The sequence below is a fragment of the Lathyrus oleraceus genome, chromosome 5, assembly GCF_024323335.1.
Source record: "Lathyrus oleraceus cultivar Zhongwan6 chromosome 5, CAAS_Psat_ZW6_1.0, whole genome shotgun sequence".
In the NCBI taxonomy this organism is placed as follows: domain Eukaryota; kingdom Viridiplantae; phylum Streptophyta; class Magnoliopsida; order Fabales; family Fabaceae; genus Lathyrus; species Lathyrus oleraceus.
In genome coordinates this window covers 499876358-499893330 of record NC_066583.1, presented here as the reverse complement: position 1 = coordinate 499893330, position 16973 = coordinate 499876358, and the positions used below count along the sequence as shown (strand labels likewise).

The following is a 16973-nucleotide window of genomic DNA, read 5'->3' as shown; positions in this document are numbered from 1 at the left end:
CATAAAAATTGACCAAGGTATGGCCCTTGTAAGTTGACCTCCTACCTAGAGCACATACAAAATGACCTATAATCTTTCACCATAAAAAATGATTTTCCAGGCAAAAATAGCTCTTGATGTCAACATGAAAGTTGTTTGGAATGTCATAAAGAGTAACGTTTCTCTTGGAATCATTTTCGTATGACAAGCATTGTAGGAGATAGGGTTTAGGGAACCCCAGTTTTGATTAGTTGACTTCTTCTAGTCAACCTCTTTGAACCAACTTGCAAACTTGAAGTTATCTTGATCTTTAGAGCTCATGGAGGATCATATATGCATAAGATGATGTACAATTAAGTATCCCTTAATATATTTGACCAATTGTTGAAGAAACTTGTTGAGGAAGTCACACAAGATACATAGATGAATTAGAGCTTCCAAGGCAAACAAGCTTCAAACTCTTGATGAATTCTTGATCAAAATGATAAATGAAGAACATGGGGATCCATATATGATATTTAGAACCAATGGTGAACCATTCCCTGATTTATCTATTGCTATGAGGGTTTTAAACCCTAGATATGAGCTTGATAGAGCATGGGTGGATGCACACTCTACCTACAAAAGAAACAAAGTTATACATGGACATATTTTTGGTATTTTGGTTAGTAAACAAAAGAAAGTAAAGTATGATACAAACAAATGTGCTTGGTGATCTCTCCCAATGCAAACCCAATATGCCAAGGTGTGATCCCAAAGCCAATTCAAATGATAAGATATCATGAGGAATCTTAGGGTCAAAATTGGGGTCTTACACTAAGCAAATATTTTGGGAACTTTTTATGGCACCATATAGGGTGGAAATACACTATGAAAAACCAAAATTACCCCCCAAATTTTGAAGATGCATCTCTAGATGCACCATACACCAACATTATACCGCACCAAATGAGTGTCACCCTAGATGAATACTAAAAAAATTATGGAGATACATCTTCAGGTATTTTCGACAAATTTATTGATAGTTGATCAACTCAGTGGACATTCCGGAGATGCATTTTCGAAAGTTTGGGGCGGGATTTTGAAATTTTCTATTACCTTTGCATGTCACATATTTCCGGAGATGCATCTCTGAAATAAGTTGATAAATCACTGAGCTGCATGATCACACAACCATACATGTTTTCCACCAAAAACCCTTTCATCCTCAATCTACATTTTCACTCAAAATATTCAATCTTGTGTTTCATCACATCAAATGGAGCAAAAGAAGTTGAAATTCTAGGCAAATATCATTATTTCAAGCTTCATTGCTCACATTAATCTTGTAACTATTTTCTGATTCGTATATTAATGAAGTGTATGTTTAGTCGGACAAATAAGTGTATGTAATTGTGTCTCAATATTAATAAAGTGTAATATATTCAATTTCTTAATATTTTAATATATTTTTTTATCTTTACCAAAATATTTGTTCATTTGTGAAACAAAGTCATAAATCAATTATGTTCTATTTTCTGCCTGGTTCAGGAGAGGTTCCGAAGATGTATCTCCGAAATAAGGCAATAGGATAGTACCGAAGATGTATCTATGAAACCAACATTGATGCTTAATAGAACTTTTGTGGTCCATATTTGTCAATAATTTCTATAAACTTAAGGGCTTTGGATTTTTATTTCACACAAACAGAAAATATCTCTAATGTCACAAATAAACATCATATGGTATGTCACAAATGTCTCATTCTCTAGCACAACACATGGGCAAAAGTTTAAACTCAACGAGCACATCTCTTTTGTAGATATGAAATACGAAGTCCTTAATCTCCTACCTTACAAAGAAAATCATAAAATTTTGAAGCTCAAGTACCATTCATAGTTGATTAACAACAGTTGGAAGATTTAGTTCAATAACTTTGAGCTCAAGACGGATGCAAATGTAAGGGCTATGTGGAAGACATTTTTCCATTTCAAAACAAAAGTTCTGCTCGAGTTGGAAGCGACGATTTCAAGATCGTTCGAAGATATTGTGAAGATGTTGAAACATCCACTTGTATATTGAAGTGTAATATTGCCTTTTATGTTGAAATCATCTATGTGATGCTGATTTTATGTTATGAATGATAGTTTTTATTTTATCAAATTACAAGTGTTTGGTTTCTACCTCTGATACTCCTGCGCATACATTACATAAATGCATCTACTGACAGATTTTAGAGATGCACCTCTGAGTTAAAAAACAACTTCTAGGGCGTCACTCATAATGACTTAGGTTGTGTGTGTATTGGGTGCGTCCGAAAATGCATCTTCAAAATCTGAGGGTATTTTAGTATTTTCACGTGGTGCTTAAGTAATATATAGGGTACATTAAAAATTTACCAATATTTTTGAAAATTAAACAATATGGCTATTAATTTCATGTTGTGTCCCTTTATAACAATGCAAATATTTGGTAGAGCATGAGAAAAAGGTTTTCCATTTTGTTGGCACAATATGAAAATCTTGGTTTCTAATTGCCCGACCTTGTTGTTTCTTAATTTGTTTTCTTCGCCAAATATTCATTACTATTAATCTTTGACGGTTATTTAAAGTATGAGGTTTTGTTGGTGCATAAGATGAAGAAGAGAGAGAATTGAAATAACAAACTTCCACTATTCTTCTAAAACGATTACAACAAATGGTTACAAACACATCACTATTGACAATTACACTTGTTATATACACAACAATAATGCTACGTAGGAGAAAATGCTAGCCTATACTAGCTAGGTTAAACTTAACAATACTTATACTACTACTGAATATGGATTTCTTCTAACGCCACCCCTTAATTCATATTCAGATAATCAAAACTAACAACACTAATTCCATCCCTCAAAATAGAAATTGATCAGTCTTGATCACTTTTATCAGAACATATGCGAGCTGCTTCTGGGTGTTACAGTGCATACATTCTAGCACATCATTATGAACCTGACTTCTCAGAAAGTGATACTTAGTCTCAATATGTTGGTTTCTCCCATGTAACATTGGGTTCTTGGCAATATTGATTGCAGACTTGTTATCAATCATCAGTCTTAGAGGCTTGTTTACCTTGATCTTTAGATCCTACAGTAAATTCAGAAGCCAAATAGCTTGGCATGCAACCACAACACATGCAATGTATTCATCTTCACAGGTTGACAAAGCAATAATTGGCTGCTTCTTGAAACACCAAGAAATAGGACCTCCTAGATACTCAAACAAATATCCATAAGTACTTATTTTGTCAACTCTGTCTCCACACAAATCAGAGTCTGAGTAACACATAAGCTCTGAATTAACCTTTTCAACAAAAAGGAACAAAACTCCATAATTTTCAGAGTCCCCTTAATATACCTCGGAATCCTAACAACAACTTGGTAATGAGACAACTTAAGTTTACTCATGAACCTCCTAACTAATCCACATAGAAAATATCAGGCCTGGTATTACACAAATACTTTAGAGAGCCAACCAAATGCTTGAAAGTTATAGTATCTGCATCATCGCCTTCAGGATTAGAATCCAATTTGTGATTTGTTTCTGAAGGTGTGACAACAACCTTAAAATTTATCAACTGGAATATCTTCAGAAGTTCAAGTTTATCTTCCATGGCATTCAACCATATTTTCTTCTTGAGAGATTCTTCATTACTAACTTGTTTAGAGTTTACTAACATGGCACACTAATAAGTTCTCCCTCATAGTCTATTTCAGTATCTTGCAACATGTCAAACTCTGCAAGTCTTCTTGGAATGTTTCTGATTCTTTGTGACCTCTAAACTTATTCAGAATCTTCTTAGAACGTTGGAACAATATCAGATGCTAGAACCCCAAAATTACCACCTTCAGAGGCATGACCAACTTCAGAGTCTGGAATATTCCCAAAGTATGGATCTCCACCAGAGTCTGATTTGCCATCAGAATTTGGATCAGCATCAGATTCGCCTTCAGAGTCAGACTCACCTTTAGAGACACCTTTAGAATCACCTTCTGATTCTGACTCATCTTCAGAACTTTTAGATTCTGAATTATCTTTAGAAGTTAACTAAGATGTTAACACTGCACTAGAGTTGGATTGAGACTTGTTCTAATCTCACGCTTATGATTCTTTTACAATGACACCTCTGCTGAATTCAACCTTGTTAGTGACAGGACAATATATCTTATAAGCACATATACTGTGGTACCCTACAAGTAACATAACTCTACTTCTGTCATCCAATTTCCTTCTCTTAGCATCTAGGACATGTTTGTAACAAATAGAACCAAACACCTTCAGATGGATCACACTTTGCTCAGTCCACTTCTTTAAAGGAACAATTTCCTTCAGCTTTTTGGTTGACAGCCTGTTAAGCACATATGTTGCAGTGGCAACAACTTTTCCGCATAAGGTGTAAGGGAGCTCCTTCTTCTTCAGCATGCTCCTTGTCACATCAAGCAAAGTTTGATTTCTTCTTTCAGCAAGAGCATTATGCTGAGGAGTGTACGGAGCACTTACCTTATGCTCATTTCCATTTTCCTCACAGAACTTTATGAACTCTCTAGAGTTATACTCACCTCCACCATCAGTCCTGAGAACTTTCAGCTTCTAACCACTCTAATTCTCAGCCTTGATTATGAGTTTCTTAAATTCAGCAAACACCTCGTGTTTGAACTTTATAAGGGATACCCATATCATTCTTGTGAACTCATCAACAAATGTCACAAAGTATTTATTCCCTCCAAGTGAAGGTACTGAAAAATGGTCCACACACATCAGAATGTACCACATTAGAGCATGCTTTGCTCTTTAAGGCATTTCAGATGCAAATGTAAGTCTTGGTTTCCTCATTCTCATGCACACATTTCATGACTTCTCTTCCTTCTTAATTGCAATAATTCCATGTACCAACTTCTTTGAATTCATATGCCTTAAGCTTTTGAAGTTCAGATGACCAAATCTTTTGTTCCACGACTCATTTTCCTTCACAACACTTGTTGCACTAAGGAATTTAGAGTCTACAGTTTTAACATTCACTTTGAATGTTCTATTTCTTCCCTGTTTTGACTTCATAATCAGCTTCTGATTACAGTCATACAACCTTAAAAGATTTTCCTTCATGGTAACTGAAAATCCTTTCTCAATTAATTGACCTACACTCATCAAATTGCTTTTCATGCAAGGAACATACCACACATTCTGAATCAATGCAATTTTACCATTATTCAGAACTACTATGACATTTCTCATTCCTTCAGCATTCAGATACTTATCATCAACACATCGATCTTGGTCCTCTTACCAAATTCAAAATCAACTAGCCATTTCTTATTTCTTGTAAGGTGATTTGAACAACCAGTGTCCATGTACCACCAGTATTTCAAAGACGCGCGATCAGACTTATAAACCATTAATAGTACAAGTTCATCATCAGAATCTCCTCTGGCTATGTTTGCTTCTTATGACTTCCTTTCCTTGTTTGACCAATAATCAGCAGCTAAATGGCCAAACTTTTTACAACAATAGCACTGAACTTTTCTCTTGTCATACTTCTCCTTCCCCTTCTGAGCACTCACCTGACTTTCAGAAGTTGATGTTTTTGACTTTTAAACACTGTCAGATTTCTTCTTAGCTTCTGACCAAGACTGATTATGATATTTCTTACCAGAAGATGCTTTCAAATCCTGTTACTCTACCTCTATTTCAGAGTTTCTTTCAGTCAGATGCAACTCTTGTGCCTCTAGACTGCTTTGCAGCTCTTCAATTATCATGGTGATAAGATCCTTAGAATGTTCAATTTCTACAACAATGTAATTAAACTGATGAGTAATAGATCTAAGTACCTTCTAAATTATCCTTTCTTCAAAGAGAGTTTTACCATACAACTTCATCTCATTTGTGATCAGAATCAGTCTAGAGATGTAGTTAGGTACCTTCTCATTGTTCTTCATGCTGATATTCTCATACTTCTTACATAGTGACTAAAGCTTCACCTTCTTCATTGATGCATCATTGTCATAACACCGTACAAATATGTCCCATGTAGCCTTTACCTTTGTCAAATCAACAATTTTCTCAAACACTTTCGCATCAACACAATGATGAATGTAAAACAACATCTTCTGATCCTTCTTCGCCAAATCACACTGAGCATTCCTTTGTACTCCATTGCATTTTTTGGAAGTGTAACCGGAATGTAACTGTTGTTGACGAGATCAAGAATATCTTGAGCACCAAACAACACACGCATTTGAATCATCCATCAATTTTAGTTCTTGCCATCGAACACCAGAAGCTTAGTACTCAGATTACGATTTCTATTCATCTACAGCCTTATGAAATTCACTAAGATCTCACTAAACACTAGAGTTTCTTAATCTCGCAGAATCAAGAAATGTGATTCTGTTACGATTCCGATAAAAAATTCAACATAAATTCAAGAAACGAAATTAATCAAACAACACCTCACTGTTCACTCGTGTTTCCCTGTATTTATCTGTGGATCTGAACCAGAGCTAAGAAGATGAAGATAAAGAAGAAAGATAAGAGAGAGGATTGAAATAACAAATTTCTAGTACTCTTCTAAAATGCTTACAGAAAATGGTTACACACACCACTATTGACAGTTACACTTTTTATATTCACAACAATAATGCCACATAGGTGAAAATGCTAACCTCACTAGCTAGGTTAAGCTTAACAAGACTACTACTGAATATGGATTACTTCTAACAATTTTCTCATATATACTTTGTTATCTTCTACAATGTCTTGAAAGTTGATCAACTATTTTCATCTATTTACATTCTCATTATTTTTTATCTCTCTCATGAAATTGAACTTTTGATTCAATTTGATCGTGACAATATAGTTCCATACATTGGCACTGAAATGGTACTTTTCTTGTCATCTCATCTTCTTTTATGTTCAATTTCATTTGAACCTATGGTGAAAGAATCTATTACATGTAGTTCTATTCTTGAACTTTCATCACCCAACTTCGGTGTTACATAGTAGTTGTTTCTTGACATCATCAACTACTTCTTCCCTTATTCTTTTAGATTGGACATAAAAAGTTTATTAGTGCATGTCTATGCTTCACTCATGGCTCTTTTAAAATCAAAACGATGAAGTGTGAGGAAATCTCATACCGTATTATTCTAGCACGAATGGAGCAACATGTTCATCCAAATATTTTGAAGGGGTGGTCCAAGATGAATACTGTTTCAGTTGTTTCTTGTATGTCAAGAAATACCTCTTTAGTGTTTTCTACTATAAAATTCCACTTCAGAACCCTCTTAGTGCTCCAATCCCAATAGACAACTGCCCCTTCAAAATCACATGGTAAGAGACGTTTCAACTCACATGAAATCTCCACCATATTCCACTCATACTCTATAAATACACTCCCCGTTTTGCATTGTATATCACAAGAAAAGATTTGGTTTGTGGCTTTGTGTATATAAAACCTGGAGTAATGTTATTCCTACATCCAAATTCTTACACCAAACACTGTTCACCGTATTTATACGGTGAACAATATTTTTTAATAAAATAATATTACTCTAAAATTTGGATGTAGGAACAACATTACTCTAATATATATATATATATATATATATATATATATATATATATATATATATATATATATATATATATATATATATATATATATATATATATATATATATATATATATATATATATATATATATATATATATATATATATATATATATATATAATATTTAGAACCAATGGTGAACCATTCCCTGATATACACACACACATATATATATATATATATATATATATATATATATATATATATATATATATATATATATAGAGAGAGACATATATATATATATATATATATATATATATATATATATATATATATATATATATATATATATATATATATATCTATATATATATATATATATATATATATATATATATATATATATATATATATATATATATATATATATGTATAAAATTAAAACTCAAACATATATGTATAAAACTAAAACTGAAAGATAAATGTTATATATAAAACTTATGATAATAAAAGTAATATAATTTCAATGTAATAAAAACACATGACAAGAACATTAAGAAAAATATGGTTTTATGTGTGAAGGAGGTTATTATGAGTTTGTGGTGGAGAAGAAGCATGAAATTGGAGAGTCGGTTTTGCGCAGGAAAAAAAGTTAAAGAGAGAAATAAGAGTTTATGCGAGTGGGCGGTTAATATGGATTGTGAATGAAGAGAAAAACTTCAGGGTTATTTAGTTACTGTTATCAAAATAAAAAATAAGGTATGTGATTATGTTGGTTGTTAGTGAAGTTTTTGGTAATATTGAGAATAGAGAATGAGGAAGTATTATGGTGGAGAGGGGAGTATAGAGATGAAATGAGGTCTTCTGGAAAAGAAAAAAAAATGGTTATGTGCATTTGTGTAGTAGCCTCCATGAACAGTGACAGAGGGAACTCATTTAGTGTAGTCATGTTTTCCTTCAGAAAAAGCCAATCCCTTTTTGTTTTCTATTTTTTTTTTTCATTGAATTTGGGAGAGAGCTCAACGTGTGTATATGGGAGGCTGTCTCTTGTGTTTTTACCATTGACCAATGAAGTTAGAATATATAACATGAAAATTAGGGTTTGTAATTAAACAAAAAGTCCAAATTGACCTTCGATTTTTTTTGAATGAATAATGAGTTTTTCTTTTAAAAGTTAAATGAAATAAAAATTCAAATACTTCTAGGCATGACAACGGGGCGGGGCGGGGACGGGTTTTACCTCCCCAAACCCAAACCCGAATCCTCAAACAATTCCCGTTCCCCGTCCCAAACCCAAACGGGGATGGAGAATCAAAACCCAAACCCGTCCCAAACGGGTTCGGGTTGGGTTCGGGTATCCCCGCCCCAACATCATTCATTTAGTGAAATTAATTTTTTTAATAGAAATATTTATTTTTTTCCAAAATAAAACTACATTACGTATAATAAAATAAAACAATCTAAAAAAATTTCATACATTCATTTCAAATATTTTAAACAATAAATTCAAATTAAAATATAAAAACGTTAATCACATATTTAATATTCTAAATTATCAAAAATAAATACTAATGTACATAATGAAATAAACGGGACGGGTTCGGGGTGGGTACTAGTATCCCCATTACCCGACCCGTCCCCATATTTTATAATCGGGGAAAACCCAAACCCGAACCCAAACTCAGTCAAAACTGGTTTTCCCCGTCAACTTCGGGGCGGGTTCGGGTGGGTATCCGCAGGTACGGGTTATGTTGTCATGCCTAAACACTTATAATAAAAGAAAATAAAATCAAACTAAACTACTTACTTAATTATTTTATTTTTTTGAAATTTTGATAAAAAAATTAAAATAAATAAAAATCAAGCGCAAAAATGCGCAAAAAAATTAAATTGAATGTACCAAAATTATCAGCGCAAAATAAACTTCTCAGAAACATACAATTTTGTTCAAATTTCAAAATAAAAAATGATCGGTTAAAAGACATGCCGATCAAAATGTGACCGAAAAAATAGTTGAAAAAATAAAACGAGCATGATAGGTTAAACTACATAGACCGTAGATTAAGAATACTAACGCCTACAAGCTTAATTTTGAAATTTTCCACTCGCTAATTTTACGCACAATTGAGAATCAGTTCAACCGGTCTGTCTGTAAATCCAAAAACTTATTTTTGCTGTTATTTTAGCCTTATGCAGTATGGAATACATGTTATGTTATGCAGGGATGCAACAACTATGGTGAATGTATTGAATCTCAAATTCATGGTCAAAATCGGGGTGTGACAAGAGCAATTTTAGAATTTCATTAAAGGCCTCAAGAGTCAGACACGTATGTTGTTAGATGCTTCCGTGGGAGGCACAATAAGACAAATGACTGAACCACGGGTAAATGACCTCTTTGAGAAGATGTGAATGAATGAGTATCATTCTAAAAGTGAAGGGTCGGTTAAGCTTGAAATTAGTGGCACACCTAAAGACATGTTACCTCTTGACACTCATACTGCATTATTAGCTCAAATTAAATTGTTAAATAAGCAGCTGGCTGAAGGCTGCTTAAATAAAGCTAACATGAGTCAGGTACAATCACTTAAGTGTGACTTATATGGAGAAGGACATAAAAACAGAAGGTATTCTTTTGAAGGGGTAAGTGAAGAGGTCCAATTTTAAAATTTTTAGAAGAACATCCCTTATTCCAATACCTATAATCAGGGACGGAAGGATCATTCTAATTTTCGTTGGAGCAACAACCAAAACCAAAGTCGTAACCTAGCTATACAACAAAACCAACAAGCTTCCAACTTCCAAAGGAAGCCTTCATAGTTGGAAGAGACTTCACAAAATTTCATCAAGGCCACTCGGAGAGGTTTGGAGCAGGTTAATGAGAATCATGAAATTTTGGCTAGAAACCATAAAGTGTCAATTGAGAATTTGGAGACTCGGATTGGTCAATTATCTAGACAAATAGCAGTTTTGCCTAGCTCAAGTGGAGGATTCACCGTTAAGACCGTTGATAAACCCAAGAATGAAACATGTAAGGTTGTGGAAACGAATTTTAGGTTGGTTACTAGAAAGGAGGAAGTAGAAAAAATTAAAAAGGATAAAATTAAGGAAAAGAAAGTTGAAATTGAAATGGATGAGAATGGAAACCAAGGTAACGATGAGGAAAGAGGATTCACCCTTGATTACTTCATTAATAAAAATTCTCCTCGGAAGAGAACAAAAGATCAAATTATGAATGAACCAAATCCACTGTTACCAAATTATATAAAACTCCCATATCCCATCATTAAGAAGAGACTGGTACAAGAGGATGAGGAAGGAATGTTTGAGAGATTTATAAAAATGTTGAAACAACTTCAGGTAAGTCTTTCTTTTAATGAAATTTTAGAATTAATTCTCAAGTTTTCTAAGTATATACAGGTATTGCTTAAATATGGAAAGCATAAGTTGACTCAAGAACATGTCAACATGGTTGAAAAATAGGAGGTGGGAGAATCGTCGGAAGTTCCACCAAAGATGAATGATCCAAGAGAGTTCAGCATTACTTGCACCATTGGAGGGGTAAAAATCTCACATGCTTTATGTGACTTAGGATCGAGCATCAATGTCATGTCGTTGAGCAAGTTTAAGGAATTGGAGATAGGCGAGATTGTACCCAACAACATGACATTATCTTTGGTCGACTCATTTGTGACTCGTCCGCTTGGTGTTGTACAAGATGTTATAGTTCATGTCGATGGTTTGACCTTTCCTGCAGGCTTTTTGGTAATCGACATGAAAAATGATTTGGAAGGGTCGGAGATTCTCGGGCGCCCATTCTTGGCATCTGGGAAGGCAAAAATAGATGTGGAGACTGATGAGTTAATTTTGAAATTTAATAAGGAGAAGGTGGTGTTTCATGCATATCAATGGACACCATATGTGGAGGATATTGATACATGCTATAAATTGAAAGAGAAAGGTAGTGAAGTGTCCAAGAATATGAAAAAAGGAGTTTTTACCGGCGTGAGGGTATCCCTTGCGCCTGATGTGTTTTGAGCATTGGGTGTCAAACTATTGACATAAAAGAAGTGTTAGATGAGAGACAACCTATCAATTTTTAATCAGTTTTTATTTTGCATAATTTATTTTATTTCTATTCAAGAGCATCCTAAAGAGAAACTAGCTACTCAAGAATAACCTTGTCATGAAGATCTATATTGTTCTTAATAATTTTTTTGTAGTTGTTTATGTTTTTTTTAGATTGCAAGTTCTAACTTTATCATTGAGTAAATAATCCAAAAGAAACTTGATCATTGAAATAGCAACTACCAACTTGAAGGTGAAGGATGAGAAAAGAATCAGCGAACTTATACTCGACCTATGTATACGTCATCTGGTAAGGTTTGAGCCAAATATTTACATTGTTCACTTTTCTTTCTTTATGAGTGTATTCATGCATTATTCTTTTATCTGGTTTGATTTATTTTTGATTAAGTTATCAAGTTTGATCAACACACAATGAGGCAATTTTTTTGTTTATAACTTTGAGCCTTTGTAAACCACCCTTTAGTAGTAGGATTATCCTTTGCTAAACACTTTGAGTCTAAGCCTTTCTTTTGGTGACGTAGCCTTAAATTCTTATCCATATTACTTGAAAGATCTTTTCTTTCCACCCTCTCTTTGGAATTAGGTATAAATCTTGTTCTTAGAGTTTATAAAAAAGATTAAGTTTGAGGTTACTCTTGGAAGTGAGCATCATTTTATGTTTTGGGTTAGGGTACTAGAGAATATGATCCAAAATATATAAAAAAATGTTGTAAAAAAGAAGTGGAAAAAGTCACTTCTTCAAAAAAAACTAAATGAATGAGAAAATAAAAAGAATGACATTGTAAGAAGGATCACAAATTTCTAGTACTAACAAAGAGGTATGATGAATGAACGAGAACTAGGAACCTAACTTCATAGGTTTAACCCGAATTTCCTAAATATATCCTACCCTACCATAAGCCAAGTTACAACCTGGAAAGCCCTCTAATGTGTGTGTTGTGATCTCTTTGATAATACCGAAACACATAGTTTATTTTGCCTTGATTTGCACATGTTTTAGTGTCACTTTATCATATTTTATAGTGTTATACTGGTAATTTGTGTATGTTTCAGGTATTTAACAAGTAGGAGTCGATACATGAAGAAACCAGACGAAAACAATGCAAAGCGGAGAAAATGGAAAAAATTCACTAATGGCCATCCACATGGCGCCTGCCATGGCACCAGCCATGACTAGGCAGTCATGGATCCCACCAGAGAGAGAGAGAGAGAGATCAAAGAGGCGCAGTCAAAGGGTTGTGGTGACCGCCACAAGCCTCATGGTGTCCGCCATGCAGTGCAAACTGGCCAGGATCCTCTTTTTACACTTGTGGAGACCGCCACAAGCATCATGGCGTCCACCATGCAGTGCACCTCCTGAAAAACTGCAGCATAAAGAATTCAGTTTCTCCCACTTCCCTGATTTATCTCCACTACTTCTCACACAATTTTGGAAGCAATTTGTCCTAGTTTTTCACTATATAAAAGACCTAGCATTGAGTTTCGAGGGATCCAAGTTTGGTGCAATGTTTAGAGAGTTTTAGTTTTAAGAAGAAATCACTTTTGTAAAGTAGTAGCTTTCTCACATCGAGGAACTACTACACCTTAGTGTTTTTAGGCATTCATTATAACTTGCTTGAATCAAATAATCTTGCTATCATCATTCGAAGTTTTAATTCCATTTATTTTCAGCTTTATATTTAAGGTTCATTTAAGTTATTGCAATTTATTTTTCAGCTTTTATCCGTCATTTACAATTCGCTTTATAAATTCTGCCATTTTTGTTATTGTTTTGTGTTTTTATTGCTTTCCTTTAAATTCATCTGCAACCATCGCCATAAATTACTTTAAACCGTTTACTATGTCTTTGTTTAATTTGAAAACCTATAATTGCTTATTTATTTATGCATCCATGTCCGGCTAAATTTCTAGAGCCCGGGATGTAAGGATCGTCGTTCCGACGGGACTCGATGAATTGTTTTGTACCAATTTTAGTCTTGAATTGTTTTTCTGGTTCTGGTTTTTAAGATTTAATATTCAAAATGTTTTGCATGACAATGAAAATGTTTAGATACTGGTCAATAACACGACATTGTGAGACCAGTATCTGATAAATTTTCTGCATATATAATTTTGAGTCGTTCAATTACCGAACAACAGTGCGACAATGTGAGACCGGTGTCTGGTCTATTTTCTGCATTTGCAATTTTAAAACACTCAGGTACAGATCAATAGCATGATAGTGTGAGACCAGTACATGATCAATAAAAATAGGATCTTTAATTTCTAAATATAGCGACAACCCTTAAGACATTAATTAGGAACTATTAGTTTTCAAAAAGTGTTTTGAAATCGTATGTGTGGAAGGACAACATGACATTTACGGTTGCAAAGCATAACGGGGGTTGCGCCAAAGTGAGTAGTGTTTTTAAACTAATTCTTTCTCCAAAAAAAATTTAAAACCAAAACAAAGTGTCGCGATTCATCTGAGTCCCAATGTACATAGGAAATCATATCCTGTCCTCATTTTCATTCAATTTTTCAAATCTAAAATTTTAAACTTTGTTTCAAAAATCCCTTTTTAGTTTGCCTTATATTTACATAGCAATAGTGGATAATGATTTAGTTGACTATAAAATCCTTGTGGGATCAATATCTTTTATTACTTATGCGATATATACGTGCACTTGTAGTTTGCTCTCATTAGTAATCAAACTAAGTTTAATTGATTTTTCATGTTGATTGAGTAATCACCCTATCTATTGAGTAAGTTGTAGTGAGCTGAGAGACAGATTAAGTACTCGTCAATGTTGAGGACGTTTTCTAAATTTTTCAGATAGGAGTTGGAAGCTAGAACATGGTCAAGTAAAAGAAAATTTTAATTTTGTGATGTTCGATTGTTATTGTGCGACTTGTTGTCTGTTGAAATGTATAGTTACAAATGAGTTACTTGAGGACAAGCAACAATTTAAGTTTGAGGTTGTGATGACAGTCTGTCATTGCATATATTTAGTCGAAGAATCGGAGCAAAACAAGTGAAAGTCAAGCAAATATGAGAAGGAATGACCAAAGAATGGAGAGAAAATAGCTAAGTGTGCAAATTGTGGACTTAGTGAAAATTTGAGTGAAAATGAGCAAAAAAGAGTAAAGTTTTGGAAATAATCACATTCATCATCGTGCAGCATCGCGCGCGCGATCGAGAATTAAAATATATATCACGAGTGATACAGGGTATCACGCGCGCGATGGTCACGTTTAGGGCATTTTTCTGTCGCGTTCTGGTCCATTCTGACACCTTTAAGAGGGAAAATTATGCAGTTTCACAAGGGTTACAAAATTTGACATTGGGAGCATGATTTTACAACATCAAAGGGTGATTTTAAGAGCATTGGAAGCCATTAGAGGTCAATCCTTCAAGGGAACTCATATGGTATTCTTCTTTCTTCAATTGGTATTATAATTTTAACTATGATTAGCTAAGCTTCTCTAAGTTGGGTTGTGTGATGATGAACCTTATTCAATCTTGTTGGCATTATATGTTGGTTTGACTTTGTATGAATCCTTTGAATTGTAATCTTATTCAGTTGTTTCTTACTCTTAATGCTTTTTATTTGAGATACTCTCTTAATTTGATATTTGACACATAGGGATTACTGACCCTTAGCCTATGTGTTGGACCTAGAGAAGTTGTTCTACTTATGTTGGTTGAATAAAGATAGGAGACCCCGAATAGTGGCCTAAAGAATTAATGTTTTGTACATTGTTCATCCTTGCTTACACTATTGGACTGGGGATAGAAAGCTCTGAGTAGTGGTTAGTGAGTTATTTCGTGAGGGATCAACTATAACGGTTTTGTTAGTCCGCCGTGAGATCATAAGGATTAGACCATTCATACAAGGTATCATACAACAACAAGAGAGGATAAGGGAATTCTAATACACAACCTAACCGTCTTAATACGTCTATTTTAAACTCGTAATTTGTTTTCCGTTCTAAAACCTGAACCCCTCCCCCCCATTTATTGTTTTTCCTTTATATTGAATAATTGATGGCTTGTTCGAACATAGTCCTTGTGGATTCGATCTTTTATTACTGCGACACTATCGGTACACTTGTCGAGAATTCGTTAGACACCTGTTAACCAACACCACAAGATTTCCAGCAAAAACATAAGCTTTCATTCAAGACTGTCAGTTCTCACTAAACCCAAATCTGATCAGCATATAATGTAGAAAATTCTAACTAGCTGAATCACACGCTTTCTCAAAATCCACCTTGAGAATTAGGAAAGGACTTTTAAATATTTTAGCCAAGTCGACCACCTCTTTAATAACTATCACTCCATCTACCAATGTTCTCCCATTAAGGAAAGTAAAATGTTTAGGGAAAATGAGCTTCTCCATCACATACCCAAGTCTAATAGCCAACACAAGAGAAATTGGTCTAAAATCTCACAAATGAGATAGGATTTAACCTTAACGATCAAAGTCACAAAGTAAGAAGCAAATCTACAAGGTCATGCAAAACAATAAAATTTATCAAACATGATTCTCAGGTCAACTCTAACTAGATTTCGTAATCTTTTTATAAAGGAGAATTTAAATTCATATGAACTTAAACTTTTATTACCATCACACTCATCAAGTTTATAGAAATTAAAGGGAGCCGATAAAAAATATTATCGTCAGAGAGGAGAAATTATATCATCTATAATATACTTTATTATTAATAATAGTTTGTTTATCTAATTTTTCTTTTCATTTCATTTAATACTTTAATGAAATATTCTTTATACTATCATAGAGAACCAACTATATATTCATATCCTTATCGCAACACATGTGGACCTATATAGATACCTTTCCAGAATTATTTTTTAAAATAACCATTTGTTTCAATTTAAATACTTAAATAACCTATTTTTCAAATTAATTATCTAAATAACCACATTTCATTATTTATGCGCTAGTTGAACTGGGGCATCTAATTAGCATTCAAAGGAGACGTCCAACCCATTGCGCATGCATGCAACCATGCATGTGAAGGCACCACATACATTGGCGCATGCATGTAGGCATGTGAGTGTGCACCACATGCATTAGCGCATACATGTGCCATGTGTGTGTGCCCGCCGAAGACAATGGTACATGCATGTGTGTGCTCATCTATAAATACATAGCGTATATCCCATGATTTTTCACACAACTTCTTACCCTCCTTCAATTTTCCTTCCATTTTCCTTCAATCTCCTTCAATTTTCTTTTCTTTAAAATGTCTGAATATTCATATATTCACAAGAGAAAGGTCGATTTAATCTTTTCAGCAGTGCAGCCTCCATAAAGATCCAATTTTGG

At 33.8% G+C, this 16973-nt stretch overlaps 1 protein-coding gene across 1 annotated transcript; it reads left to right on the top strand.

The window, feature by feature from the left end:
• Positions 1-9963: 9963 nt before the first annotated feature.
• Positions 9964-11823, top strand: LOC127081603 (uncharacterized). The gene is made up of 4 exons (XM_051021848.1): positions 9964-10128; positions 10402-10911; positions 11035-11562; positions 11794-11823. Exons 1-4 carry the CDS (start codon positions 9964-9966, stop codon positions 11821-11823), a joined length of 1233 nt encoding a protein of 410 aa, XP_050877805.1.
• The last annotated feature ends 5150 nt before the right edge of the window (positions 11824-16973 follow it).

What these genes read in the sequence shown, in the direction of transcription:
- LOC127081603 (XM_051021848.1), top strand. Translation starts at nt 9,964, where the DNA reads ATGAATGAGTATCATTCTAAAAGTGAAGGGTCGGTTAAGCTTGAAATT. An exon ending in AAATGTTGAAACAACTTCAG is followed by an intron (nt 10,912 to 11,034) that starts GTAAGTCTTTCT and finishes GTTGAAAAATAG; the next exon opens with GAGGTGGGAGAATCGTCGGA. An exon ending in GAGTTTTTACCGGCGTGAGG is followed by an intron (nt 11,563 to 11,793) that starts GTATCCCTTGCG and finishes TGTTTTTTTTAG; the next exon opens with ATTGCAAGTTCTAACTTTAT.